This window comes from Oncorhynchus masou, chromosome 31 (assembly GCF_036934945.1).
Source record: "Oncorhynchus masou masou isolate Uvic2021 chromosome 31, UVic_Omas_1.1, whole genome shotgun sequence".
In the NCBI taxonomy this organism is placed as follows: domain Eukaryota; kingdom Metazoa; phylum Chordata; class Actinopteri; order Salmoniformes; family Salmonidae; genus Oncorhynchus; species Oncorhynchus masou.
In genome coordinates, this window is record NC_088242.1 from 102,780,666 (window position 1) to 102,808,188 (window position 27,523).

Sequence of the window (27,523 nt, forward strand, 5' to 3'; positions counted from 1 at the left end):
ACATGGCTCTTCTCTGTTCTGTAGCTCCCTGTTAACATGGCTCTTCTCTCTGTTCTGTAGCTCCCTGTTAACATGGCACTTCTCTCTGTTCTGTAGCTCCCTGTTAACATGGCTCTGTAGCTCCCTGTTAACATGGCACTTCTCTCTGTTCTGTAGCTCCCTGTTAACATGGCTCTTCTCTCTGTTCTGTAGCTCCCTGTTAACATGGCACTTCTCTCTGTTCTGTAGCTCCCTGTTAACATGGCTCTTCTCTCTGTTCTGTAGCTCCCTGTTAACATGGCTCTTCTCTCTGTTCTGTAGCTCCCTGTTAACATGGCTCTTCTCCTCCATAGCTCCATGTTCCTGCTGGTGATTGCTATAGCCTACCTGGAAGCCCAGGAGATCTGGGAGCCCTTTAAGAGACTTCTGTCTCTGGACTCTCCCATGGAGACGGGCAGACCCTTCGATCTCAGGGAAATAGTACGCATTTCAAGTGACGCTAAGTAAGTCCGACTTCCTCTTTGTAAAAGATAGATGTGTTTGTCATTAAAGTGTCACATCACAGATAGCCCACCCGTATGGGGGTATATAATGGTCCTCTTGTGGAGAGAACTGTTACATCTTCTAAACGTGTAACCTCCCCACTATTCTTTGTCCTTTTAGCTTGAATGATTTCAGCGACGCCCACCAGAACCCGACCAGGGGGATGTATGGTTCTGCTAGCGAGGTGTCCCGGATCGGGAGCCGAAACAGCAGAGCCTCCGTGGACCTTGATGGACAGAGAGCCAGCATGGACTTTGATCGATCAACTATGCAAGCCTCCTCCACCTTCTCTTCCTCCCAGCTAGCCAATGGCGCCCCGGTTTCCTGTCAGCTGACCAATCGGAAGGTGCGGAGCTCCAAGAGGCAGCAGGGTGGAGGACTCCTGGACCTCCAGAACGGGGGCCCTGGGTCAGGGTCGTCTCTGCCCCACAGAAGGCGCTGTTCTGGGGGAGAGGACCCAGACTACGCCAGCCTCCTGGGGGCCATGGATAACGACCTGGACAGACCTGAATCACCACCTCTACAGGAACACAACGTTTCTCTGTCTACACAGAACAACGGTACCATTACTCTACACAGAACAATGGTACCATTACTCTACACTGAACAACGGTACCATTACTCAACACTGAACAATGGTACCATTACTCTACACAGAACAATGGTACCATTACTCTACACTGAACAATGGTACCATTACTCTACACAGAACAATGGTACCATTACTCTACACAGAACAATGGTACCATTACTCTACACTGAACAATGGTACCATTACTCTACACTGAACAATGGTACCATTACTCTACACTGAACAATGGTACCATTACTCTACACTGAACAATGGTACCATTACTCTACACTGAACAATGGTACCATTACTCTACACTGAACAATGGTACCATTACTCTACACTGAACAATGGTACCATTACTCTACACTGAACAATGGTACCATTACTCTACACTGAACAATGGTACCATTACTCTACACTGAACAATGGTACCATTACTCTACACTGAACAACGGTAGCATTTTATTTCACACTAACTATATACCCATGATGGATGGGGCTGACCAGAGTAATAGACACAGTGTCTTGGTTCTACACACATGATGGATGGGGCTGACCAGAGTAATAGACACAGTGTCTTGGTTCTATACCCATGATGGATGGGGCTGACCAGAGTAATAGACACAGTGTCTTGGTTCTATACCCATGATGGATGGGGCTGACCAGAGTAATAGACACAGTGTCTTGGTTCTATACCCATGATGGATAGGGCTGACCAGAGTAATAGACACAGTGTCTTGGTTCTATACCCATGATGGATGGGGCTGACCAGAGTAATAGACACAGTGTCTTGGTTCTATACCCATGATGGATGGGGCTGACCAGAGTAATAGACACAGTGTCTTGGTTCTACGCCCATGATGGATGGGGCTGACCAGAGTAATAGACACAGTGTCTTGGTTCTACGCCCATGATGGATGGGGCTGACCAGAGTAATAGACACAGGGTCTTGGTTCTACGCCCATGATGGATGGGGCTGACCAGAGTAATAGACACAGTGTCTTGGTTCTACGCCCATGATGGATGGGGCTGACCAGAGTAATAGACACAGTGTCTTGGTTCTATACCCATGATGGATGGGGCTGACCAGAGTAATAGACAGTGTCTTGGTTCTATACCCATGATGGATGGGGCTGACCAGAGTAATAGACATAGTGTCTTGGTTCTATACCCATGATGGATGGGGCTGACCAGAGTAATAGACACAGTGTCTTGGTTCTACGCCCATGATGGATGGGGCTGACCAGAGTAATAGACACAGTGTCTTGGTTCTACACCCATGATGGATGGGGCTGACCAGAGTAATAGACACAGTGTCTTGGTTCTATACCCATGATGGATGGGGCTGACCAGAGTAATAGACACAGTGTCTTGGTTCTATACCCATGATGGATGGGGCTGACCAGAGTAATAGACACAGTGTCTTGGTTCTATACCCATGATGGATGGGGCTGACCAGAGTAATAGACACAGTGTCTTGGTTCTACGCCTGGTGCCTTAAAGTAGTCACACCCTTTGACTTTTTCCACATTTTGTTGTTACAGTAGATATTTTTAAACGTAGATTATGTTTTTGTTGTTGCTGGCCTGCACACAATACCAAAGTGTAATACAGTGGGGCAAAAAGTATTTAGTCAACCACCAATTGTTCAAGTTCTCCCACCTAAAAAGATGAGAGAGGCCGGTAATTTTCATCATAGGTACACTTCAACTATGTCAGACAAAATGAAAAAAAAAAAATCCAGAAAATCACATTGTAGGATTTTTAATGAATTTATTTGCCAATTATGGTGGAAAATAAGTATTTGGTCAATAACAAAAGTTTATCTTAATACTTTGTTATATACCCTTTGCTGGCAATGACAGAGGTCAAATGTTTTCTGTAAGTCTTCACAAGGTTTTCACACACTGTTGCTGGTGTTTTGGGCCATTCCTCCCTTGCAGATCTCCTCTAGAGCAGTGATGTTTTGGGGCTGTTGCTAGGCAATCTGTTTGCAACAAGGCATTAAAGTAATACTGCAAAAAATGTGTTAAACCAATTAACTGTTTGTTCTGAATACAGAGTGTTATGTTTGGGACAAATACAACACTTACTGAGTGCCACTCTACATATTTTTAAGCACAGTAGTGGTGGCTGCATCATGTTATGGAAATGCTTGCAATAGTTAACGACTGGGGAGTTTTTCAGGATAAAAAAAGGAAAGGAATGGGGCTAAGCAAAGGCAAAATCCTAGAGGAAAACCTGGTTCAGTCTGCTTTCCACCAGACACTGGGAGATGAATTCACCTTTCAACACAACAATAACCTAAATCACAAGGCCAAATCTATACTGGAGTTGCTTACCAATCAGACAGTTGATGTTCCTGAGTGTCCGAGTTTTGACTTAAACCTACTTGAAAATCTAAGGCACAACCTGAAAATGGTTGTCTAGCAATGATCAACAACCAATTTGACAGAGCAATAATGATGAATTTTGAAAAGAATAATGGGCAAATGTTGCACAATCCATGTGTGGAAAGATCTTAGAGACCCACCCAGAAAGTAATTACTGCCCAAGTATTGACTTGGGTGTGACTACTGTATACTGAACAGAAATATAAGCGCAACATGCAACAATTTCAAATATTTTACTCACTCAATTTAAATAATTTCATTAGGCCCACATCGATGGATTTCACATGACTGGGCAGGGTTGCAGCCATTGGTGGCCCTGGAAGAGCCACTGAGGAGCCAGGCCCAGCCAATCAGAATTAGTTTTCCCCCACAATGGGCTTTATTAGAGACAAATACTCCTCGGCACCTCCCCCCCTCAGACGATCCTGCAGGTGATCATGGTCTGCGGTTGTGAAGCCATGTGGACGTATTGCCAAATTCTCAAAAATGGAGGTGGCTTATGGTAGAGAAATGAACATTAAATTCTCTGGAAACAGCTCTGGTGGACCTTCCTGCAGTCAGCATGCCAATTGCACGCTCCCTCAACTTGAGACGTCAGTGGCCTTGTGTTGTGGGACTAAACTGCACATTTTAAAGTGGCCTTTTATTGTCCCCAGCACAAGGTGCACCTGTGCAATGATCATGCTGTTTAATCAGCTTCTTGATATGCCACACCTGTCAGGTGGATCAATTATCTTGGCAAAGGAAAAATGTTCACTAATAAGGATGTAACCAAATGTGTGCATAACATTTGAGAGAAATAAGCTTTTTTGTGTGTATGGAAAATATCTTGTTTTTTTAAATATATATTGTTTTTTTTATTTTTCAGCTCATGAAACATGGGACCAACACAACATGTTGTGTTTATATTTTTGATGGGTATAAATGAGATATTTCTGTCATTGTGTGGTAGTGTGTGTGAAAAAACATTGAATCCATTTTGAATTCCGGCGGTAACACAGCAAAATGGAGGGGTATGAATACTCCCTGATGCCACTGTAGGTACACACAAGCCCTTTGGAACCAAACATGCTGCTGTGACTGGAGTTGTGGTGTTCTGTAGTAGTTGTGACTGTAGATGTGTATTTGTGTTGTCCTGTAGTAGTTGTGACTGTATTTGTGTTGTCCTGTAGTAGTTGTGACTGTAGTTGTGTTGTCCTGTAGTAGTTGTGACTGTAGATGTGTATTTGTGTTGTCCTGTAGTAGTTGTGACTGTAGTTGTGTTGTCCTGTAGTAGTTGTGACTGGAGCGGTGTTGTCCTGTAGTAGTTGTGACTGTAGATGTGTTGTCCTGTAGTAGTTGTGACTGGAGCGGTGTTGTCCTGTAGTAGTTGTGACTGTAGATGTGTATTTGTGTTGTCCTGTAGTAGTTGTGACTGTAGTTGTGTTGTCCTGTAGTAGTTGTGACTGTATTTGTGTTGTCCTGTAGTAGTTGTGACTGTAGATGTGTATTTGTGTTGTCCTGTAGTAGTTGTGACTGTAGTTGTGTTGTCCTGTAGTAGTTGTGACTGGAGCGGTGTTGTCCTGTAGTAGTTGTGACTGTAGATGTGTATTTGTGTTGTCCTGTAGTAGTTGTGACTATAGTTGTTTTGTCCTGCAGTAGTTGTGACTGTAGATGTGTATTTGTGTTGTCCTGTAGTAGTTGTGACTGTAGATGTGTATTTGTGTTGTCCTGTAGTAGTTGTGACTGTAGTTGTGTTGTCCTGTAGTAGTTGTGACTGTAGTTGTGTTGTCCTGCAGTAGTTGTGACTGTAGATGTGTATTTGTGTTGTCCTGTAGTAGTTGTGACTGTAGTTGTGTTGTCCTGTAGTAGTTGTGACTGGAGCGGTGTTGTCCTGTAGTAGTTGTGACTGTAGATGTGTATTTGTGTTGTCCTGTAGTAGTTGTGACTGTAGTTGTGTTGTCCTGTAGTAGTTGTGACTGGAGCGGTGTTGTCCTGTAGTAGTTGTGACTGTAGATGTGTATTTGTGTTGTCCTGTAGTAGTTGTGACTGTAGTTGTGTTGTCCTGTAGTAGTTGTGACTGTAGTTGTGTTGTCCTGCAGTAGTTGTGACTGTAGATGTGTATTTGTGTTGTCCTGTAGTAGTTGTGACTGTAGTTGTGTTGTCCTGTAGTAGTTGTGACTGTAGATGTGTATTTGTGTTGTCCTGTAGTAGTTGTGACTGGAGCGGTGTTGTCCTGTAGTAGTTGTGACTGTAGATGTGTATTTGTGTTGTCCTGTAGTAGTTGTGACTGTAGTTGTGTTGTCCTGTAGTAGTTGTGACTGTAGATGTGTATTTGTGTTGTCCTGTAGTAGTTGTGACTGGAGCGGTGTTGTCCTGTAGTAGTTGTGACTGTAGATGTGTATTTGTGTTGTCCTGTAGTAGTTGTGACTGTAGTTGTGTTGTCCTATAGTAGTTGTGACTGTAGATGTGTATTTGTGTTGTCCTGTAGTAGTTGTGACTGTATTTGTGTTGTCCTGTAGTAGTTGTGACTGTAGATGTGTATTTGTGTTGTCCTGTAGTAGTTGTGACTGTAGTTGTGTTGTCCTGCAGTAGTTGTGACTGTAGCAGTGTTGTCCTGTAGTAGTTGTGACTGTAGATGTGTATTTGTGTTGTCCTGTAGTAGTTGTGACTGTTGCTGTGTTGTCCTGTAGTAGTTGTGACTGTAGCAGTGTTGTCCTGTAGTAGTTGTGACCGTATTTGTGTTGTCCTGCAGTAGTTGTGACTGTTGCTGTGTTGTCCTGCAGTAGTTGTGACTGTAGTTGTGTTGTCCTGCAGTAGTTGTGACTGTAGTTGTGTATTTGTGTTGTCCTGCAGTGCTAGACTCTAAAGGAAAGCAGCTGAGAGGTAAAACTAATGCTCAGAGAAAGAGAGCGGAGAAGGAGAGAAGAGCAAAGGGAAAACCACCTCAGGGAGACCAGCGGAAGGATGTTTTGGCAGACAATGACGACAGCTCCTCTACCACCACAGAGACCTCCAACCCTGATGTAGAGGCCAGCAACAAAGAGGTAGACCGAGAGAGAGAGCGACATACACACACACACATACACACACACACACACACACCACGCAGACTCACTAACTCTTGCAGACTTTAAACGGGGTGGTATAGGGAGAATATCTTGTTCTTCTGTTTAGGAACCAGTGAAGAAGAAGGGCAGAACAGCAGTGACTCTGGAGAAAGAGGAAACCAAACCACAAAACAACAAGCAACAAACCAACACAAATGATCAATCTAGTTCCCTGGAGCTCCCTTACATCACAGCCCTGGAGATCAAACAACGCAAGGTCTTCACATCCAAAGCCCTCATCCACTCTGCTCTCACCACCGCCCCTACAGCTAGGACTCTGAAACCCCTACAGCTAGGACCCAGACCCGGGTCTCTCTCCCATCTCAACTCGGCTGATTGTTCTGTACTTGGTAATGGAGACATGTTGTTGTTTTTCACTGGTGCTTCTTTAAGTCCCGTCACTGTTTTTTTTCTGCTTCTGAACGTGATCTTTAGGGTCAGTGTCCTAGCTCACTCTCTCTGCCCCCCAGTGCCTTGTGGGAAGCTGGAGGATTCTTGTCCGTTTCCCGTGGTGAAGCGGTTGTCCAACGGCTCGGTCTCGGTTTCAGAGCTGGGTCAGAGCAGCAGCTCCGAGGGAGAGAAGGAGTTCGCTGCTACTGAATGGGACAACCCACTGCTCACCAGAACCACCAACCGTAGGTCAATTATCTACATTGACCAATGTGTTTCCAAAATGGCACCCTATTCCCTATATAGTGCACTACTATAGACCAGAGCCCTATTCTCTATATAGTTCACTACTTTAGACCAGAGCCATATTCCCTATATAGTGCACTACTTTAGACCAGAGCCCTATTCCATATATAGTGCACTACTTTAGACCAGAGCCCTATTCCATATATAGTGCACTACTTTAGACCAGTTGCCTATTTCCTATGTAGTGCACTACTTTAGACCAGAGCCCTATGTAGGGATTAGGGTGCCATTTGGGATACAGTCCTGGGTTGGCGTAAATTTTATCAATTAACCTCTCTGGCACCAAATTCAAAACAACAGAAATCTCATAATTAAAATTCCTGAAAACATACAAGTATTTTACACCATTTTAAAGATACACTGGTTGTAAATCCAGCCACCGTGTACGATTTCAAAAAGTATTTACGACGAAAGCCCACCAAACGATTATGTTAGGTCAGCACCTAGTCACAGAAAAACACAGCCATTTTTCCAGCCAAAGAGAGGAGTCACAAAAAGCAGAAATAGAGATCAAATTCATCACTAGCCTTTGATGATCTTCATCAGATGACACTCATAGGACTTCATGTTACACAATACATGTATGTTTTGTTCGATAAAGTTCATATTTATATCCAAAAATCTCAGTTTACATTGGCGCATTATGTTCAGTAGTTCCAAAAACATCCGGTGATTTTGCAGTGAACCACATCAATATACAGAAATACTCATAATAAACACTGATGAAAGATACAAGTGTTATGCATGGAATTTTAGATCCACTTCTCCTTAATGCAACCGCTGTGTCAGATTTTTTTTTTAAACACACCATGCAATAAAGCATTTGTATTTGTATTTGTCTCTAAAGCACACCATGCAATAATCTGAGAACGGCGCTCAGACGCACAAACAAGCCATACAGATATCCGCCATGTTGTGGAGTCAACAGAAGTCAGAAACATAAACATAATAAATATTCACTTACCTTTGATCTTCTTCAGAATGCACTCCCAGGAATCCCGATTCCACAATAAATGTTTGTTTTGTTCGATAAAGACCAAATACCTCCTTTTTGTTTGCGCGTTTAGCCCAGTAATCCAAATTCATGAGGCGCGATCACTATGTCCAGACGAAAAGTCAAAAAGTGTCGTTACAGTCCGTAGAAACATGTCAAACGATGTATAGAATCAATCTTTAGGATGTTTTTAACATAAATCTTCAATAATATTCCAACCGGAGAATTCCTTTGTCTTCAGAAATGCAATGGAATGCAGGCGTAATCTGCTCATGCCACTCTTGCAGAGCTCTGACTCATTCAGCTCTCATTCCCCGTCTCCTTCACAGTAGAATCCTCAAACAAGGTTCTAAAGACTGTTGACATCTAGTGGAAGCCTTAGGAAGTGCAATATGACTCCATAGACACTGTATATTCGATAGGCAATGACTTGAAAAACTACAAACCTCAGATTTCCCACTTCCTGGTTGGATTTGTTCTCAGGTTTTTGTCTGCCATATGTGTTCTGTTATACTCACAGACATCGTTCAAACTGTTTGAGAAACGTCAGAGTGTTTTCTATCCAAATCAACTAACAATATGCATATCCTAGCATCTGGGCCTGAGTAGCAGGCAGTTTACTCTGGGCACGCTTTTCATCCGGACGTGAAAATACTGCCCCCTACCCCAAAGAAGTTAAGCCAACTCAGGGATTAAACTGAAATTCATCACGGTTACTCTATTGGTGCAGAAAAACCCCTGTTGAGATATATCTGGGGTAATATAAGACACGTTTCATCTGCAAACCGCAACTGAGAAGATAATGTTGATGGTTTCAGCAGATGAATGTAATTAATGTTAACTAAATAATAGAGGTCCTAGAATCAATCCCTGTTGAACACCACATTCACGACTGCCTCCTCTCTCCTGTCTCTCCGCTTCCCTGTGGAACACCACATTCTCTACTGCCTCCTCTCACTCCTCTCTCCGCTTCCCTGTGGAACACCACATTCCCTACTGCCTCCTGTCTCCATCCTGCAGAAGCCGACAGTCTCCAGCAGACCATGAATGCAGACACCTTCCTGAAGAGACCCATCTCAGCTAGGACCTACTCCCATCCCCGCTCCTCCCCCAGCCTAGTGACCAGGGGAACATACAGCCAAGTACTCAATGCCAATAGTGAGACCAACTTGAAGAAGGCAACAGGGAACAAGTTAGCTAATGCCACCTCTCTCCCGGGCAAGAATGGCAATCCTACTTTTGCAGCTGTGGCTGCGGGTTACGACAGAAGCCCGGGTGAGCTGCCATAGCAAATTGTCAACCCTCTGATACTTTTGTATTGACTAGACTACAAGTTGTGACCGTAGTGTGATGGTTTTCAGGTGGCAAGTTGTGACCCTAGTGTGATGGTTTTCAGGTGGCAGTGGCCCAGGTCAAAGAGCCCAATGGAAGACTCTAGCTCACGTGACCTCAGTGGAGAGCGACAGCTCAGACAGGTAACATGTCGCTCTCTCCGGCGCTCTCGCTCTGTCGTTTTCTCTGATTCCAAATAATCCATTCATTTTCCACCTATCTAGCTCAGGATTATGGTCTCCCATAGGATTCAACCCTGCCAACTCCTTCTCTGCATTCGGACCCAACAACTCCTTCAATCTGACAGGAGGTAAGGACTGGAATCAGGGGAGCACAATGAGGCTTCAGGCTTTATGGTGGTGTCATGTCTCCAGCTAGGGGCTTTATGGTGGTGTCATGTCTCCAGCTAGGGGCTTTATGGTGGTGTCATGTCTCCAGCTAGGGGCTTTATGGTGGTGTCATGTTGTCTCCAGCTTGGGGCTTTATGGTGGTGTCATGTCTCCAGCTAGGGGCTTTATGGTGGTGTCATGTCTCCAGCTAGGGGCTTTATGGTGCTGTCATGTTGTCTCCAGCTAGGGGCTTTATGGTGGTGTCATGTCTCCAGCTAGGGGCTTTATGGTGCTGTCATGTTGTCTCCAGCTAGGGGCTTTATGGTGGTGTCATGTCTCCAGCTAGGGGCTTTATGGTGGTGTCATGTTGTTTCCAGCTTGGGGCTTTATGGCGCTGTCATGTCTCCAGCTAGGGGCTTTATGTTGGTGTCATGTTGTTTCCAGCTTAGGGCTTTATGGTGCTGTCATGTCTCCAGCTTGGGGCTTTATGGTGCTGTCATGTCTCCAGCTAGGGGCTTTATGGTGCTGTCATGTTGTCTCCAGCTAGGGGCTTTATGGTGCTGTCATGTTGTCTCCAGCTAGGGGCTTTATGGTGCTGTCATGTTGTCTCCAGCTAGGGGCTTTATGGTGCTGTCATGTTGTCTCCAGCTAGGGGCTTTATGGTGGTGTCATGTCTCCAGCTAGGGGCTTTATGGTGCTGTCATGTTGTCTCCAGCTAGGGGCTTTATGGTGCTGTCATGTCTCCAGCTAGGGGCTTTATGGTGGTGTCATGTCTCCAGCTAGGGGCTTTATGGTGATGTCATGTCTCCAGCTAGGGGCTTTATGGTGGTGTCATGTCTCCAGCTAGGGGCTTTATGGTGCTGTCATGTTGTCTCCAGCTAGGGGCTTTATGGTGCTGTCATGTCTCCAGCTAGGGGCTTTATGGTGGTGTCATGTCTCCAGCTAGGGGCTTTATGGTGGTGTCATGTTGTCTCCATCTAGGGGCTTTATGGTGGTGTCATGTCTCCAGCTAGGGGCTTTATGGTGATGTCATGTCTCCAGCTAGGGGCTTTATGGTGGTGCCATGTCTCCAGCTAGGGGCTTTATGGTGCTGTCATGTTGTTTCCAGCTAGGGGCTTTATGGTGCTGTCATGTTGTCTCCAGCTAGGGGCTTTATGGTGCTGTCATATCTCCAGCTAGGGGCTTTATGGTGGTGTCATGTCTCCAGCTAGGGGCTTTATGGTGGTGTCATGTCTCCAGCTAGGGGCTTTATGGTGGTGTCATGCTGTCTCCAGCTAGGGGCTTTATGGTGCTGTCATGTCTCCAGCTAGGGGCTTTATGGTGCTGTCATGCTGTCTCCAGCTAGGGGCTTTATGGTGCTGTCATGTTGTCTCCAGCTAGGGGCTTTATGGTGCTGTCATGTCTCCAGCTAGGGGCTTTATGGTGGTGTCATGTCTCCAGCTAGGGGCTTTATGGTGGTGTCATGCTGTCTCCAGCTAGGGGCTTTATAGTGCTGTCATGTCTCCAGCTAGGGGCTTTATGGTGCTGTCATGCTGTCTCCAGCTCAGGTAGCCTACTACATTTAGTTCTGTAATAAATTGGATCCATTACATTTGATGGTGCGTTTTAATTCGGCGTGGTTAGAAATCCTGCAGTTATTGTGCTGTAGTGGGTGAAGTGTTGGTTTATTTCGGGGATTTCACATTAGACTATAGTGATCCGGACTGTAGTGGATCATCAATCCACATTAGACTGTAGTGATCCGGACTGTAGTGGATCATCAATCCACATTAGACTGTAGTGATCCGGACTGTAGTGGATCATCAATCCACATTAGACTGTAGTGATCCGGACTGTAGTGGGTCAATCCACATTAGACTGTAGTGATCCGGACTGAAGTGGATCATCAATCCACATTAGACTGTAGTGATCCGGACTGTAGTGGGTCAATCCACATTAGACTGTAGTGATCCGGACTGTAGTGGATCATCAATCCACATTAGACTGTAGTGATCCGGACTGTAGTGGATCATCAATCCACATTAGACTGTAGTGATCCGGACTGTAGTGGGTCAATCCACATTAGACTGTAGTGATCCGGACTGTAGTGGATCATCAATCCACATTAGACTGTAGTGATCCGGACTGTAGTGGATCAATCCACATTAGACTGTAGTGATCCGGACTGTAGTGGATCATCAATCCACATTAGACTATAGTGATCCGGACTGTAGTGGGTCAATCCACATAATTGTTGCTAGTTTTAAAGGCGTGTTTTGTTTGTTTTCCAGTCTTCCGTGGGATGTCCTCCCCGAAGACATCCGAGCCTCAGCAGACTGAGTTGAGCTCTGCGTCCTCGTCTCTCTGGGACGCCCCCAGCAACCCCCTGCTCTCCTGGCTCAGCAGCTCCCCCACTGTCCCCATCGCAGTAAGACCGCCCATGCTATCATACATACCACTGTGGTCAGACCCCCTCACAGTACCTTAACATACATACCACCGTGGTCAGACCCCCTCACAGTACCTTAACATACATACCACTGTGGTCAGACCCCTCACAGTACCATCTTAACATGTGGTCAGACCCCCTCACAGGACCATCTTAACATGTGGTCAGACCCCCTCACAGTACCTTAACATACATACCACTGTGGTCAGACCCCCTCACAGGACCATCTTAACATGTGGTCAGACCCCCTCACAGTACCATCTTAACATGTGGTCAGACCCCTCACAGGACCATCTTAACATGTGGTCAGACCCCTCACAGTACCATCTTAACATGTGGTCAGACCCCTCACAGGACCATCTTAACATGTGGTCAGACCCCCTCACAGGACCATCTTAACATGTGGTCAGACCCCCTCACAGTACCATCTTAACATGTGGTCAGACCCCTTCACAGGACCATCTTAACATGTGGTCAGACCCCCTCACAGGACCATCTTAACATGTGGTCAGACCCCTCACAGTACCTTAACATACATACCACTGTGGTCAGACCCCTCACAGGACCATCTTAACATGTGGTCAGACCCCTCACAGTACCATCTTAACATGTGGTCAGACCCCTCACAGGACCATCTTAACATGTGGTCAGACCCCTCACAGTACCATCTTAACATGTGGTCAGACCCCCTCACAGGACCATCTTAACATGTGGTCAGACCCCTCACAGGACCATCTTAACATGTGGTCAGACCCCTCACAGTACCATCTTAACATGTGGTCAGACCCCCTCACAGGACCATCTTAACATGTGGTCAGACCCCTCACAGGACCATCTTAACATGTGGTCAGACCCCTCACAGGACCATCTTAACATGTGGTCAGACCCCCTCACAGTACCTTAACATACATATCACTGTGGTCAGACCCCTCACAGGACCATCTTAACATGTGGTCAGACCCCCTCACAGGACCATCTTAACATGTGGTCAGACCCCGCAGAGGACCATCTTAACATGTGGTCAGACCCCCTCACAGGACCATCTTAACATGTGGTCAGACCCTCACAGAACCATCTTAACATGTGGTCAGACCCCTCACAGTACCTTAACATACATACCACTGTGGTCAGACCCCCTCACAGTACCATCTTAACATGTGGTCAGACCCCCTCACAGGACCATCTTAACATGTGGTCAGACCCCCTCACAGGACCATCTTAACATGTGGTCAGACCCCTCACAGGACCATCTTAACATGTGGTCAGACCCCTCACAGTACCTTAACATACATACCACTGTGGTCAGACCCCTCACAGGACCATCTTAACATGTGGTCAGACCCCTCACAGTACCATCTTAACATGTGGTCAGACCCCCTCACAGGACCATCTTAACATGTGGTCAGACCCCTCACAGGACCATCTTAACATGTGGTCAGACCCCTCACAGGACCATCTTAACATGTGGTCAGACCCCCTCACAGTACCATCTTAACATGTGGTCAGACCCCCTCACAGGACCATCTTAACATGTGGTCAGACCCCCTCACAGTACCATCTTAACATGTGGTCAGACCCCTCACAGTACCTTAACATACATACCACTGTGGTCAGACCCCTCACAGGACCATCTTAACATGTGGTCAGACCCCTCACAGGACCATCTTAACATGTGGTCAGACCCCTCACAGGACCATCTTAACATGTGGTCAGACCCCCTCACAGGACCATCTTAACATGTGGTCAGACCCCCTCACAGTACCTTAACATACATACCACTGTGGTCAGACCCCTCACAGGACCATCTTAACATGTGGTCAGACCCCTCACAGTACCATCTTAACATGTGGTCAGACCCCCTCACAGGACCATCTTAACATGTGGTCAGACCCCTCACAGGACCATCTTAACATGTGGTCAGACCCCCTCACAGGACCATCTTAACATGTGGTCAGACCCCCTCACAGTACCATCTTAACATGTGGTCAGACCCCTCACAGGACCATCTTAACATGTGGTCAGACCCCCTCACAGTACCATCTTAACATGTGGTCAGACCCCCTCACAGTACCTTAACATACATACCACTGTGGTCAGACCCCTCACAGGACCATCTTAACATGTGGTCAGACCCCCTCACAGGACCATCTTAACATGTGGTCAGACCCCCTCACAGTACCTTAACATACATATCACTGTGGTCAGACCCCTCACAGTACCTTAACATACATACCACTGTGGTCAGACCCCCTCACAGGACCATCTTAACATGTGGTCAGACCCCCTCACAGTACCATCTTAACATGTGGTCAGACCCCTTCACAGGACCATCTTAACATGTGGTCAGACCCCCTCACAGGACCATCTTAACATGTGGTCAGACCCCCTCACAGTACCTTAACATACATACCACTGTGGTCAGACCCCCTCACAGGACCATCTTAACATGTGGTCAGACCCCCTCACAGGACCATCTTAACATGTGGTCAGACCCCCTCACAGGACCATCTTAACATGTGGTCAGACCCCCTCACAGGACCATCTTAACATGTGGTCAGACCCCTCACAGGACCATCTTAACATGTGGTCAGACCCCTCACAGTACCTTAACATACATATCACTGTGGTCAGACCCCCTCACAGGACCATCTTAACATGTGGTCAGACCCCCTCACAGGACCATCTTAACATGTGGTCAGACCCCCTCACAGTACCATCTTAACATGTGGTCAGACCCCCTCACAGTACCTTAACATACATACCACTGTGGTCAGACCCCCTCACAGGACCATCTTAACATGTGGTCAGACCCCCTCACAGGACCATCTTAACATGTGGTCAGACCCCCTCACAGTACCTTAACATACATATCACTGTGGTCAGACCCCCTCACAGTACCTTAACATACATACCACTGTGGTCAGACCCCCTCACAGGACCATCTTAACATGTGGTCAGACCCCCTCACAGTACCATCTTAACATGTGGTCAGACCCCCTCACAGGACCATCTTAACATGTGGTCAGACCCCTCACAGGACCATCTTAACATGTGGTCAGACCCCCTCACAGGACCATCTTAACATGTGGTCAGACCCCTCACAGTACCATCTTAACATGTGGTCAGACCCCTTCACAGGACCATCTTAACATGTGGTCAGACCCCTCACAGGACCATCTTAACATGTGGTCAGACCCCCTCACAGTACCTTAACATACATACCACTGTGGTCAGACCCCTCACAGGACCATCTTAACATGTGGTCAGACCCCTCACAGGACCATCTTAACATGTGGTCAGACCCCCTCACAGTACCTTAACATACATATCACTGTGGTCAGACCCCTCACAGGACCATCTTAACATGTGGTCAGACCCCCTCACAGGACCATCTTAACATGTGGTCAGACCCCCTCACAGGACCATCTTAACATGTGGTCAGACCCCCTCACAGTACCATCTTAACATGTGGTCAGACCCCCTCACAGGACCATCTTAACACTCCCGGGGTACAAAGTGAAGTGAAGAAACTGTTTTTGACGTTAGTCAATGCGATATATTGTCGAGACATGCCCCCCCCCCCATTTTCACCTGTTATTAAAAAGCTTTCCAGGTCTATTAATTATACTGATGTAGCTTCCTTCCTGTACTAACGATAAACCTATTTAACATCACCTCACCTGGTCTACTGCTACAAATCGATTGATCATATTGTATATCTTTCTGGTAACTTCCAGTCCATCTAGGGGGGTTCTTCAGTGATATAATGTCCAGGTAACCCCCATGTCCACCAGTAGTAAAAGCTTGATATTTTTAGCCTGTAGTGCACTGGACTGAAGTAGTGGACTAGCTTTATATAGGCCAGATATATTGAGACGTTAAAACAAATGATTTCCTCTGTTTCTCCAGTCCGTCCTGGGTAGCAGCAGGAACCCCTGGTCCACCACCACCCCCTTTGGCAGCTCCATCTGGTCCACTAGTGGAGACACTGCACTACACTCCTCCACCCTCCCAGACTTACCCAGCAGCATTCCCACCCTGGGCCTGGCCCCTCCAACTGCCCCCACTGAGATGAGCCGTTCCTACGACCCCTGGAGGCCCACCCTCGGCAAACACGGCTCAGAGCCCTGGTCCAGCCACTGAGGAGCCTGGTCCCAAAATCTGTTTCAGCTCGTGCCAACTCCAATGCTGTCTTTTATCAAGCCAAACATGGCGACGTGGCATGAAAATGATTGCCAAAGAGTTGGCGTAGCACAAACAGGCTGGAACTCAGGCTAACTCGCTCTCACAGATGTGATAATTCTGAACTGAATTATCACGTAAGTCATGCATTCATGTAAATGGCATATTTACGTCATGTGAGCAGACCTCGTGTACGGACTCCGGTCTAAATCAGAAACACACCATGGTATCAATTGTTAAACAGTACTTAAATATACATCAAAACAAATAATTTTATCGACGAGTCCCGTCTAGAAAAAGTTTCAATGTAATTTGGTAGCCCCAGCACTTTCTAACACAAACCAAAACCCCCTGACCATTTAGTTCACAGCAGTTACACGCTTTTTATTCAGGGGGGGGGGGGAAATACAGTCTTGATTCAGATTCATTTTTAGGAACACCTCTTAAATGTAAACAAGAGGAAAGGAATGTTTTTACCAACACAGGCCGGTGTAACACCCTGGACCAGAGCTAGGTAATGCTGGTCTGTTGTTCACTAGCTCTGGTCCAGGGTGTTACAGCGACCTGGACCAGAGCAAGGTAATGCTGGTCTGTTGTTCACTAGCTCTGGTCCAGGGTGTTACAGCGACCTGAACCAGAGCAAGGTAATGCTGGTCTGTTGTTCACTAGCTCTGGTCCAGGGTGTTACAGCGACCTGAACCAGAGCTTGGTAATGCTGGTCTGTTGTTCACTAGCTCTGGTCCAGGGTGTTACAGCGACCTGGACCAGAGCAAGGTAATGCTGGTCTGTTGTTCACTCGCTCTGGTCCAGGGTGTTACAGCGACCTGGACCAGAGCAAGGTAATGCTGGTCTGTTGTTCACTATCTCTGGTCCAGGGTGTTACAGCGACCTGGACCAGAGCAAGGTGATGCTGGTCTGTTGTTCACTAGCTCTGGTCCAGGGTGTTACAGCAACCTGGACCAGAGCCAGGTAATGCTGGTCTGTTGTTCACTATCTCTGGTCCAGGGTGTTACAGCGACCTGGACCAGAGCAAGGTGATGCTGGTCTGTTGTTCACTAGCTCTGGTCCAGGGTGTTACAGCGACCTGGACCAGAGCAAGGTGATGCTGGTCTGTTGTTCACTAGCTCTGGTCCAGGGTGTTACAGCGACCTAGACCAGAGCAAGGTAATGCTGGTCTGTTGTTCACTAGCTCTGGTCCAGGGTGTTACAGCGACCTGGACCAGAGCCAGGTAATGCTGGTCTGTTGTTCACTATCTCTGGTCCAGGGTGTTACAGCGACCTGGACCAGAGCAAGGTGATGCTGGTCTGTTGTTCACTAGCTCTGGTCCAGGGTGTTACAGCGACCTGGACCAGAGCCAGGTAATGCTGGTCTGTTGTTCACTAGCTCTGGTCCAGGGTGTTACAGCGCCCTGGACCAGAGCCAGGTAATGCTGGTCTGTTGTTCACTAGCTCTGGTCCAGGGTGTTACAGCGACCTGGACCAGAGCCAGGTAATGCTGGTCTGTTGTTCACTAGCTCTGGTCCAGGGTGTTACAGCGCCCTGGACCAGAGCCAGGTAATGCTGGTCTGTTGTTCACTAGCTCTGGTCCAGGGTGTTACAGCGACCTGGACCAGAGCAAGGTAATGCTGGTCTGTTGTTCACTAGCTCTGGTCCAGGGTGTTACAGCGACCTGGACCAGAGCAAGGTAATGCTGGTCTGTTGTTCACTCGCTCTGGTCCAGGGTGTTACAGCAACCTGGACCAGAGCCAGGTAATGCTGGTCTGTTGTTCACTAGCTCTGGTCCAGGGTGTTACAGCGACCTGGACCAGAGCAAGGTAATGCTGGTCTGTTGTTCACTCGCTCTGGTCCAGGGTGTTACAGCGACCTGGACCAGAGCAAGGTAATGCTGGTCTGTTGTTCACTAGCTCTGGTCCAGGGTGTTACAGCGACCTGGACCAGAGCAAGGTAATGCTGGTCTGTTGTTCACTAGCTCTGGTCCAGGGTGTTACAGCGACCTGGACCAGAGCTTGGTAATGCTGGTCTGTTGTTCACTAGCTCTGGTCCAGGGTGTTACAGCCACCTGGACCAGAGCTTGGTAATGCTGGTCTGTTGTTCACTAGCTCTGGTCCAGGGTGTTACAGCGACCTGAACCAGAGCTTGGTAATGCTGGTCTGTTGTTCACTAGCTCTGTTCCAGGGTGTTACAGCGACCTGGACCAGAGCTTGGTAATGCTGGTCTGTTGTTCACTCGCTCTGGTCCAGGGTGTTACAGCGACCTGGACCAGAGCAAGGTAATGCTGGTCTGTTGTTCACTCGCTCTGGTCCAGGGTGTTACAGCGACCTGGACCAGAGCTTGGTAATGCTGGTCTGTTGTTCACTAGCTCTGGTCCAGGGTGTTACAGCGACCTAGACCAGAGCAAGGTAATGCTGGTCTGTTGTTCACTAGCTCTGGTCCAGGGTGTTACAGCGACCTGGACCAGAGCTTGGTAATGCTGGTCTGTTGTTCACTAGCTCTGGTCCAGGGTGTTACAGCGACCTGAACCAGAGCTTGGTAATGCTGGTCTGTTGTTCACTAGCTCTGGTCCAGGGTGTTACAGCGACCTGAACCAGAGCTTGGTAATGCTGGTCTGTTGTTCACTAGCTCTGTTCCAGGGTGTTACAGCGACCTGGACCAGAGCTTGGTAATGCTGGTCTGTTGTTCACTAGCTCTGGTCCAGGGTGTTACAGCGACCTGGACCAGAGCAAGGTAATGCTGGTATGTTGTTCACTCGCTCTGGTCCAGGGTGTTACAGCGACCTGGACCAGAGCAAGGTAATGCTGGTCTGTTGTTCACTAGCTCTGGTCCAGGGTGTTACAGCGACCTGAACCAGAGCCAGGTAATGCTGGTCTGTTGTGTTGGTCTGCTTTGTGGCTCAGTGCTGCAGTATGGTTCGACTCTGTTGAAATAAGCACGTTGTGTATAGCAGACACATAGCGCATTCGGAAAGTATTCAGGCCCGTTGACTTTTCCCACATTTTGTTTAGGTTACAGCCTTATTCTAAAATTGAATAAATAGATGTTTTTTCCCTCAATCTTCACACAATACCCCATAATGACAAAGCTAATTTATAATTTTAAAAAGTACTTTGTTGGAGCACCTTTGGCAGCGATTATAGCCTTGAGTCTTCTTGGGTATGACGCTACAAGCTCGGCACACTTGTATTTGTGGAGTTTCTCCCATTCTTCTCTACAGATCCTCTCAAGCTCTGTCAGGTTGGATGGGGAGCGTTGCTGCACAGCTATTTTCAGGTCTCTCCAGAGATGTTCGACCGGGTTCAAGTCCAGGCTCTGGCTGGGCCAGTCAAGGACATTCTGAGACTTGTGCAGAAGCCACTCCTGCGTTGTCTTGGCTGTGTGCTTAGGGTCGTTGTCCTGTTGGAAGGTGAACCTTCACCCCAGTCTGAGGTCCTGAGCGCTCTGGAGCAGGTTTTCATCAAGCAACTCTATGTACATTGCTCCGTTCATCTTTCCCTCGATCCTCACTAGTCTCCCAGTCCATGCTGCTGAAAAACATCCCCACAGCCTGATGCTGCCACCACCATGCTTCACCGTAGGGATGGTGCCAGGTTTCCTCCAGACGTGATGCTTGCCATTCAAGCTAAAGAGTTCAATCTTGGTTTCATCAAACCAGATAATCTTGTTTATCATGATCTGAGAGTTCTTTAGGTGCCTTTTGACAAACTCCAAGCGGACTGCCATGTGCCTTTTACTGAGGAGTGGCTTCCGTCTGGCCACTCTACCATAATGGTCTGATTGGTGGAGTGCTGGTTGTCCTTCTGGAAGGTTCTCCCATCTCCACAGAGGAACTCTGGAGCTGTCAGAGTGACCCACGGGTTCTTGCTCACCTCCCTGACCAAGGCCCATCTCCTCCGATTGCTCAGTTTGGCCGGGCAATCAGCTCTAGGAAGAGTCTTGTTGGTTCCAAACTTCTTCCATTTAAGAATGATGGAGACCACTATGTTCTTGGGGACCTTCAATGCTGCAGAAATGTTTTGGTACCCTTCCTCAGATCTGCGCCTCGACACAATCATGTCTATGAGCTATACGGACAATTCCTTTGACCTCATGGCTTGGTTTTTGCTCTGACATGGAATGTGTGGCCTTTCTAATTAATTGAATTTAACACAGGTGGACTCCAATCAAGGATGATCAATGGGAACAGTTTTGAGTCTAATAGCAAAATGGTCTGAATTTTTATACATTTACAAAAATGTCTAAACTGTTTTCACTTTGTCATTGTGGGGCATTGTGTGTAGATTGATGAGGTGGAAAACATTTAAATCCATTTTTCAAATAAGACTAACGGAACAATGTGGAACAAGTGAAGGGGTCTGAATACTTTCATAAAGCACTGTCCTCTGTTTTCAGGGTTGTTTTCTAGCCTGGATGCCAGTGTGTTTGTGCAATCACTCTGCTCTTTGTTTGACTAGAACACGTCTGGGACCAGACTAGTGTTCATTATTTTCTTTGCTGATTTGAAATGTGGTTTCATTCAGGACAGAGGACACCCTTTGAATGCAGTCCTATTGAACAGTTAGGATCTGCTTTGTTTACAGTCCACTCATGGAAACATCATGAATATTGTCTTTAAAAAATAAAAGCTTGTTGGAATACTTCTGTATTTTCACTGAGGCCCTTTATCTAGTTATTATTGGCTCACAAAACTTCCTATAACATCCTTCATAAAGAGACGTAAAAACTATATCCGTGAGTTCATCTGACTCTGGAAGTCGGGGCCTAAAGTGTCCGGTTGAGGTTAATACTGTCACCAAATTGAAATAAAAGGCAGACTGAACTCATTAAAATGAATTTTATTTGATTAAACAGTACAAATCAGATGTGAAAATAAGGCCCTGAGTGTTGTCTGTGTTAGTTACAATGTCTTACACATACAGGTATACGTCTCTCTCAGACTCTGGGCCGGTGGGTGGCGCTGTTATGCGCAGTCTCACTTAATCCCTCATATCCGCCATCCCATTTGACCTAGAGAATCTCAATTGCATCCTCACCTTCTCAAAACCCATTGAAGAATGGGACGATAATTAACTCAGGAACCGCACCTGTTTCAATATACTTTGTATCCCTCATTCATACTTTTTGGCAGATAGATAAAAAAGCAAGCACTAACTGTTCTAGTCTCCTTTCTGTCATCCTGTGAACCCCGTTCATTGCTGCTTGCAGGTGATCTACAACGCATGGCCGACATCAGGTTGGTCTGTCTCGTAGCCTACTTCCTACAGGGTTGTTTAAGGGAAGCCATGAGTAACTGCCTGAACTTGGTCAGATCACAGGTCTTCATGACAGAAACACGGTGGCTTTTGTTCAGTTTGTTCCTCTGATCCAGAACCATCATCCCTCTGCATAGCTCCCCCTGTAGTTCCACCCTGACGGCACACTCTATACTCTCTGTCACCACAGAGCTGTCAATACACGCTGCCACTGCATAAGCATCGTAGGAGACAAAGCCAGGCCCGAAGTACACATCCCTCTTACTCAGCATGGCCTCCTTGGAATAACCCCAACACTTGGACGTGATCATCTTCATGAAGCGACCAGCAGGCGTGTCCTCGTTAATCAGCTTTTCAAAGAATTCCTGGTCAATGAAAATAAGATAAATCAAATTTAAAAGGGATTAATTTTAGTATATATTTAAGACCTGTTGAGGTCGGCAGACTTTAGTGAAGTAGTGTATATGGAAAGGGAGCATTCCTTAGCAACTAGGAAGTGCAAGCTGTGAGTAATCAATGAAATACAAAACAATTTTATTAATATTGATTGTGTTCCTGTAATAAAATCAGGTAAATCGTACATTGGGTGGGGTTATAGGAGTGTACAGAGATAACTGTTGAAGAAGTCAAGTAAATGCTTTTCTAAACAGTTATTAGTAATAATTAAATGTCCTATATAGATATAAAGTAATAAGAGCCATCTGAAGGTTGACCCTAACTCCTTACCCATTCCAGTTTATTCCTACAGCAATACTCCCATGATGCTATGCGTGTAGGACAGAGGTACTCCTCCAGGACAATGAAGGCAGATTCAGGATCCATCACAAAGTTAAACTCTCCACATAAAGATACATTCCCTTTACCTGGAAGGAGAAATACTGGTCAAAATAGGGGAGTCCCAAATGGCACCGGATTCCCCTACAGAGTACACTACTTTAGACCAGTGCATTATGTAGAGAATAAGGTGTCATTTGGGATGCATTTGGAAACAACCTTATTGTCTATGATTGATTGTAACGTTACCCTCCATGTTGCCTCCCATAATGACGAGCTCCTTCAGGTTCTGTTGGAAAGAAGGGTCCAGTCTGATGGCGAGAGCCAGGTTGGTGAGCGGCCCAAGAGCCACCAAGGACACCTGTCAAGGGACGAGGAGCAAGAAGACTTGGCGGCGTGCAATAGTCACGTTCCACGTCTTATTATCACTTAGTGACTTAAACTAGGATCATCATTCATCCACTGTCTCCCAACGGACTGAAGATGGGGAGCCTACAGTACCTGTTTAGGGGGTTGTCAGATTAGGAGCCTACAGTACCTGTTTAGGGGTTGTCAGATGGGGAGCCTACAGTACCTGTTTAGGGGTTGTCAGATGGGGAGCCTACAGTACCTGTTTAGGGGTTGTCAGATGGGGAGCCTACAGTACCTGTTTAGGGGTTGTCAGATGGGGAGCCTACAGTACCTGTTTAGGGGTTGTCAGATGGGGAGCCTACAGTACCTGTTTAGGGGTTGTCAGATGGGGAGCCTACAGTACCTGTTTAGGGGTTGTCAGATGGGGAGCCTACAGTACCTGTTTAGGGTTGGCAGCTACCAGTCTGATCATGGCATTAACAGCATGTTCTCTCTGGAGCTTCTCCTTCCACTGTGGGTCTCTGTCCTCCAGCACATCTCCCAGCCCGTCAGTCCCAAAGTGGTCGCTGAAAGCCTTGGTTGCCCCCACCAGGGGACCAGCAGCACCCTGGAACACTGGAATCTATGAGAAATATACAGCCATGTGTTATGAGCTTCCCAGATAACCAAGTGTGGTATGAACGAATGCCACACGTGTGACGTATCCTCGTCAAGATAATACAGACGGGGGCGGAAGCCTCTGAGCTGGGTTCCTACCTGTGTGCGTTCACAGACAGACAGCACCAGCAGCACATTCTGACAGACGTTGTCCACATCAGTATTCCCGAAGCAGCATGTTATCCCCAGGATCTGCAGGCTTGGAACGGCCGCGGCCATCATTATCGCCTGGGCGTCATCTATACCTGCATCTGTGTCGATTATTACCAGCTTTTGGGCCATGGTGGCAGTGGAAAAGCAGATCAGCTGCGCAGGGGGAACATTTGTTAAAAATAAAATTTAAAAAGCCTCGTCTTTGGAGTTTAAATTATATTTAAGGAGAACAGGAAGAGTATTGTAGATGTGCATTATCAAGTTATCAACGTCACATATAGAACCATGTGTTTCCCTGGATGTGTGATTCATTACACCATGTGTATCCCTGGATGTGTGATCCATTACACCATGTGTTTCCCTGGATGTGTGATCCATTACACCATGTGTATCCCTGGATGTGTGATCCATTACACCATGTGTTTCCCTGGATGTGTGATCCATTACACCATGTGTTTCCCTGGATGTGTGATCCATTACACCATGTGTATCCCTGGATGTGTGATCCATTACACCATGTGTTTCCCTGGATGTGTGATCCATTACACCATGTGTATCCCTGGATGTGTGATCCATTACACCATGTGTTTCCCTGGATGTGTGATCCATTACACCATGTGTATCCCTGGATGTGTGATCCATTACACCATGTGTTTCCCTGGATGTGTGATCCATTACACCATGTGTATCCCTGGATGTGTGATCCATTACACCATGTGTATCCCTGGATGTGTGATCCATTACACCATGTGTTTCCCTGGATGTGTGATCCATTACACCATGTGTTTCCCTGGATGTGTGATCCATTACACCATGTGTTTCCCTGGATGTGTGATCCATTACACCATGTGTTTCCCTGGATGTGTGATCCATTACACCATGTGTTTCCCTGGATGTGTGATCCATTACACCATGTGTTTCCCTGGATGTGTGATCCATTACACCATGTGTTTCCCTGGATGTGTGATCCATTACACCATGTGTTTCCCTGGATGTGTGATCCATTACACCATGTGTTTCCCTGGATGTGTGATCCATTACACCATGTGTATCCCTGGATGTGTGATCCATTACACCATGTGTATCCCATTACACCATGTGTTTCCCTGGATGTGTGATCCATTACACCATGTGTTTCCCTGGATGTGTGATCCATTACACCATGTGTTTCCCTGGATGTGTGATCCATTACACCATGTGTATCCCTGGATGTGTGATCCATTACACCATGTGTTTCCCTGGATGTGTGATCCATTACACCATGTGTTTCCCTGGATGTGTGATCCATTACACCATGTGTTTCCCTGGATGTGTGATCCATTACACCATGTGTTTCCCTGGATGTGTGATCCATTACACCATGTGTTTCCCTGGATGTGTGATCCATTACACCATGTGTATCCCTGGATGTGTGATCCATTACACCATGTGTTTCCCTGGATGTGTGATCCATTACACCATGTGTTTCCCTGGATGTGTGATCCATTACACCATGTGTTTCCCTGGATGTGTGATCCATTACACCATGTGTTTCCCTGGATGTGTGATCCATTACACCATGTGTTTCCCTGGATGTGTGATCCATTACACCATGTGTATCCCTGGATGTGTGATCCATTACACCATGTGTATCCCTGGATGTGTGATCCATTACACCATGTGTATCCCTGGATGTGTGATCCATTAAACCATGTGTATCCCTGTATGTGTGATCCATTACACCATGTGTTTCCCTGTATGTGTGATCCATTACACCATGTGTTTCCCTGGATGTGTGATCCATTACACCATGTGTATCCCTGTAACGCCCAGGAAGCTCGGACTCCGTTAGATAGCTCTGCAAGCGTTATAATGTAAAAATGCATCTGTTATTCAAACACAAAAATCTGGAGTTTCGTTTAACAACTATCTTCATTTACTCCCGTTACGAACTTCCAGAAAAAAGCCCATTCGTCACCTCTAATTTACCACTGATTTACTGACAGGCACAGGTTGGAAGTCTAAGAGCTCAATACATTGGAAGTGCAAAAAAGGCCTGTAAATGTTTTTGGAAGTACATAACGAGGGTAAATTAAGACAGTTCGGCGAAACTCCATATTTGGTGAATAAGTAAAGTATTTTGACACTATAACGCGTGCAGCGCCGTCTAACCGGAGGTCGAATCGGAGCTTCTTGGGCATTATGCGGTGTTCAAAATAACTCAACTCTGAAACCACTTGAATACTTCAAGACAACTGGAAACTGTAAAAATAATAATAAAAAAACAAAGAAAGCCCATCATAATAATCGGGCTCCGCGGATGGCATCCAACTCGGGTGTTTGTCTAGAGCACCATTAGAGAGAAGACAAGTCATGTTCATCGTTGACATTCTTCACTGCACAGATACTGGGGCAGTATATCCCATAAATACGACTAAAGAAACGTAATACGAATTACTGTCATTCAAATACCAAGACTTACCAAAATTTTAAACGACCATTGCTTCGTGTTGTGCAGATCAGACTTTAGTGGAATAACAACTGCTTCCTGCTTCCTGTTTGTATGTACACATGTGCCGCCTTCTCTGATTTACAACCAGGTAGCAAGTCAGAAAATGACAACGTGTCTTAATTCAGACTATCACGTGAACGCGGCAGTAGAAAACATACGACGTTCTGCATGTGAATCTACTTTGGCAAGTGAGTGTTTTTGTCAATACGTGCGACAATTTACCTTGAATAAAAAATAAATGTAGAAGCCAAGCCTTTATGTTGAGTAAAGTTATTCATTCTATGACGCATTCAAAACAACAGGGAACTCGGAAATCTCCAATGTATGTATCGTTAACCTCGGATGCAACCCGGATATAGACTGTCCGTTAATCGACGTATGCGAATGGCTAATCACGTGTGCGACGTATGCGAATGGCTAATCACGTGTGCGACGTATGCGAATGGCTAATCACGTGTGCGACGTATGCGAATGGCTAATCACGTGTGCGACGTATGCGAATGGCTAATCACGTGTGCGACGTATGCGAATGGCTGTAATTGTACAAAGTTATTGAAACAAAAATATGCTTTTCGTCTTGAAGCTGCAATATGTTACTTTTTGGGTGACCCGAACAAATTCACACCGAAATGTGAGTTAAACAGTAGATCTGTCATTCTCATTGAATTTTTTTTAAATTTTTTACCTTTATTTAACCAGGCAAGTCAGTTAAGAACACATTCTTATTTTCAATGACGGCCTAGGAACAGTGGGTTAACTGCCTGTTCAGGGGCAGAAGGACAGATTTGTACCAAGTCTAAACAAGCGATAGATGCACAGGACATCAACACATCCTTCATTATACATGTGAGATGCACAGGACCTCAAAACAGAATCATATCTGAAACAAGACAGGTGTTGGCGATGAAAAGCCAACTGACATTTACTCCTGAGGTGCTGACCTGTTCACTGGACATGCTTCCTGTCCCAGACCTGCTGGTTTCAACTCTCTAGAGACAGCAGGAGCGGTAGAGATACTCTCAATGATCGGTTTTGAAAAGCCAACTGACATTTACTCCTGAGGTGCTGACCTGTTGCACCCTCTACAACTACTGTGATTATTATTATCGGACCCTGCTGGTCATCTATGAACATTTGAACATCTTGGCCATGTTCTGTTATAATCTCCACCCGGCACAGCCAGAAGAGGACTGGCCACCCCACATAGCCTGGTTCCTCTCTAGGTTTCTTCCTAGGTTTTGGCCTTTCTAGGGAGTTTTTCCTAGCCACCGTGCTTCTACACCTGTATTGCCTGCTGTTTGGGGTTTTAGGC

The 27,523-nt window shown here is 46.4% G+C and overlaps 2 protein-coding genes across 2 annotated transcripts in view; one reads left to right on the forward strand and one right to left on the reverse strand.

The window, feature by feature from the left end:
* LOC135525091 (transmembrane protein 131-like) overlaps positions 1-17,839 on the forward strand; it is a 28,181-nt gene extending 10,342 nt beyond the window's left edge. The window contains exons 5-14 of the mRNA XM_064952845.1: positions 333-482; positions 643-1,082; positions 6,286-6,515; positions 6,646-6,928; positions 7,049-7,213; positions 9,289-9,543; positions 9,665-9,743; positions 9,825-9,910; positions 12,200-12,336; positions 16,267-17,839. Of these exons, the coding sequence (XP_064808917.1) occupies positions 333-482; positions 643-1,082; positions 6,286-6,515; positions 6,646-6,928; positions 7,049-7,213; positions 9,289-9,543; positions 9,665-9,743; positions 9,825-9,910; positions 12,200-12,336; positions 16,267-16,500 (2,059 nt within the window). The 3' untranslated portion in view covers positions 16,501-17,839. The remainder of the gene's footprint in view (positions 1-332; positions 483-642; positions 1,083-6,285; positions 6,516-6,645; positions 6,929-7,048; positions 7,214-9,288; positions 9,544-9,664; positions 9,744-9,824; positions 9,911-12,199; positions 12,337-16,266) is intronic.
* Positions 17,840-21,348: 3,509 nt separating this feature from the next.
* LOC135524849 (inosine-uridine preferring nucleoside hydrolase-like) lies at positions 21,349-26,566 on the reverse strand. Its single transcript, XM_064952710.1, has 6 exons — positions 26,182-26,566; positions 23,667-23,873; positions 23,350-23,532; positions 22,809-22,920; positions 22,512-22,648; positions 21,349-22,150 (listed from the first exon to the last, which is right to left on the reverse strand). Exons 2-6 carry the CDS (start codon positions 23,847-23,849, stop codon positions 21,785-21,787), a joined length of 981 nt encoding a protein of 326 aa, XP_064808782.1. The 5' UTR covers positions 23,850-23,873; positions 26,182-26,566; the 3' UTR covers positions 21,349-21,784.
* Between the last annotated feature and the right edge of the window lie 957 nt (positions 26,567-27,523).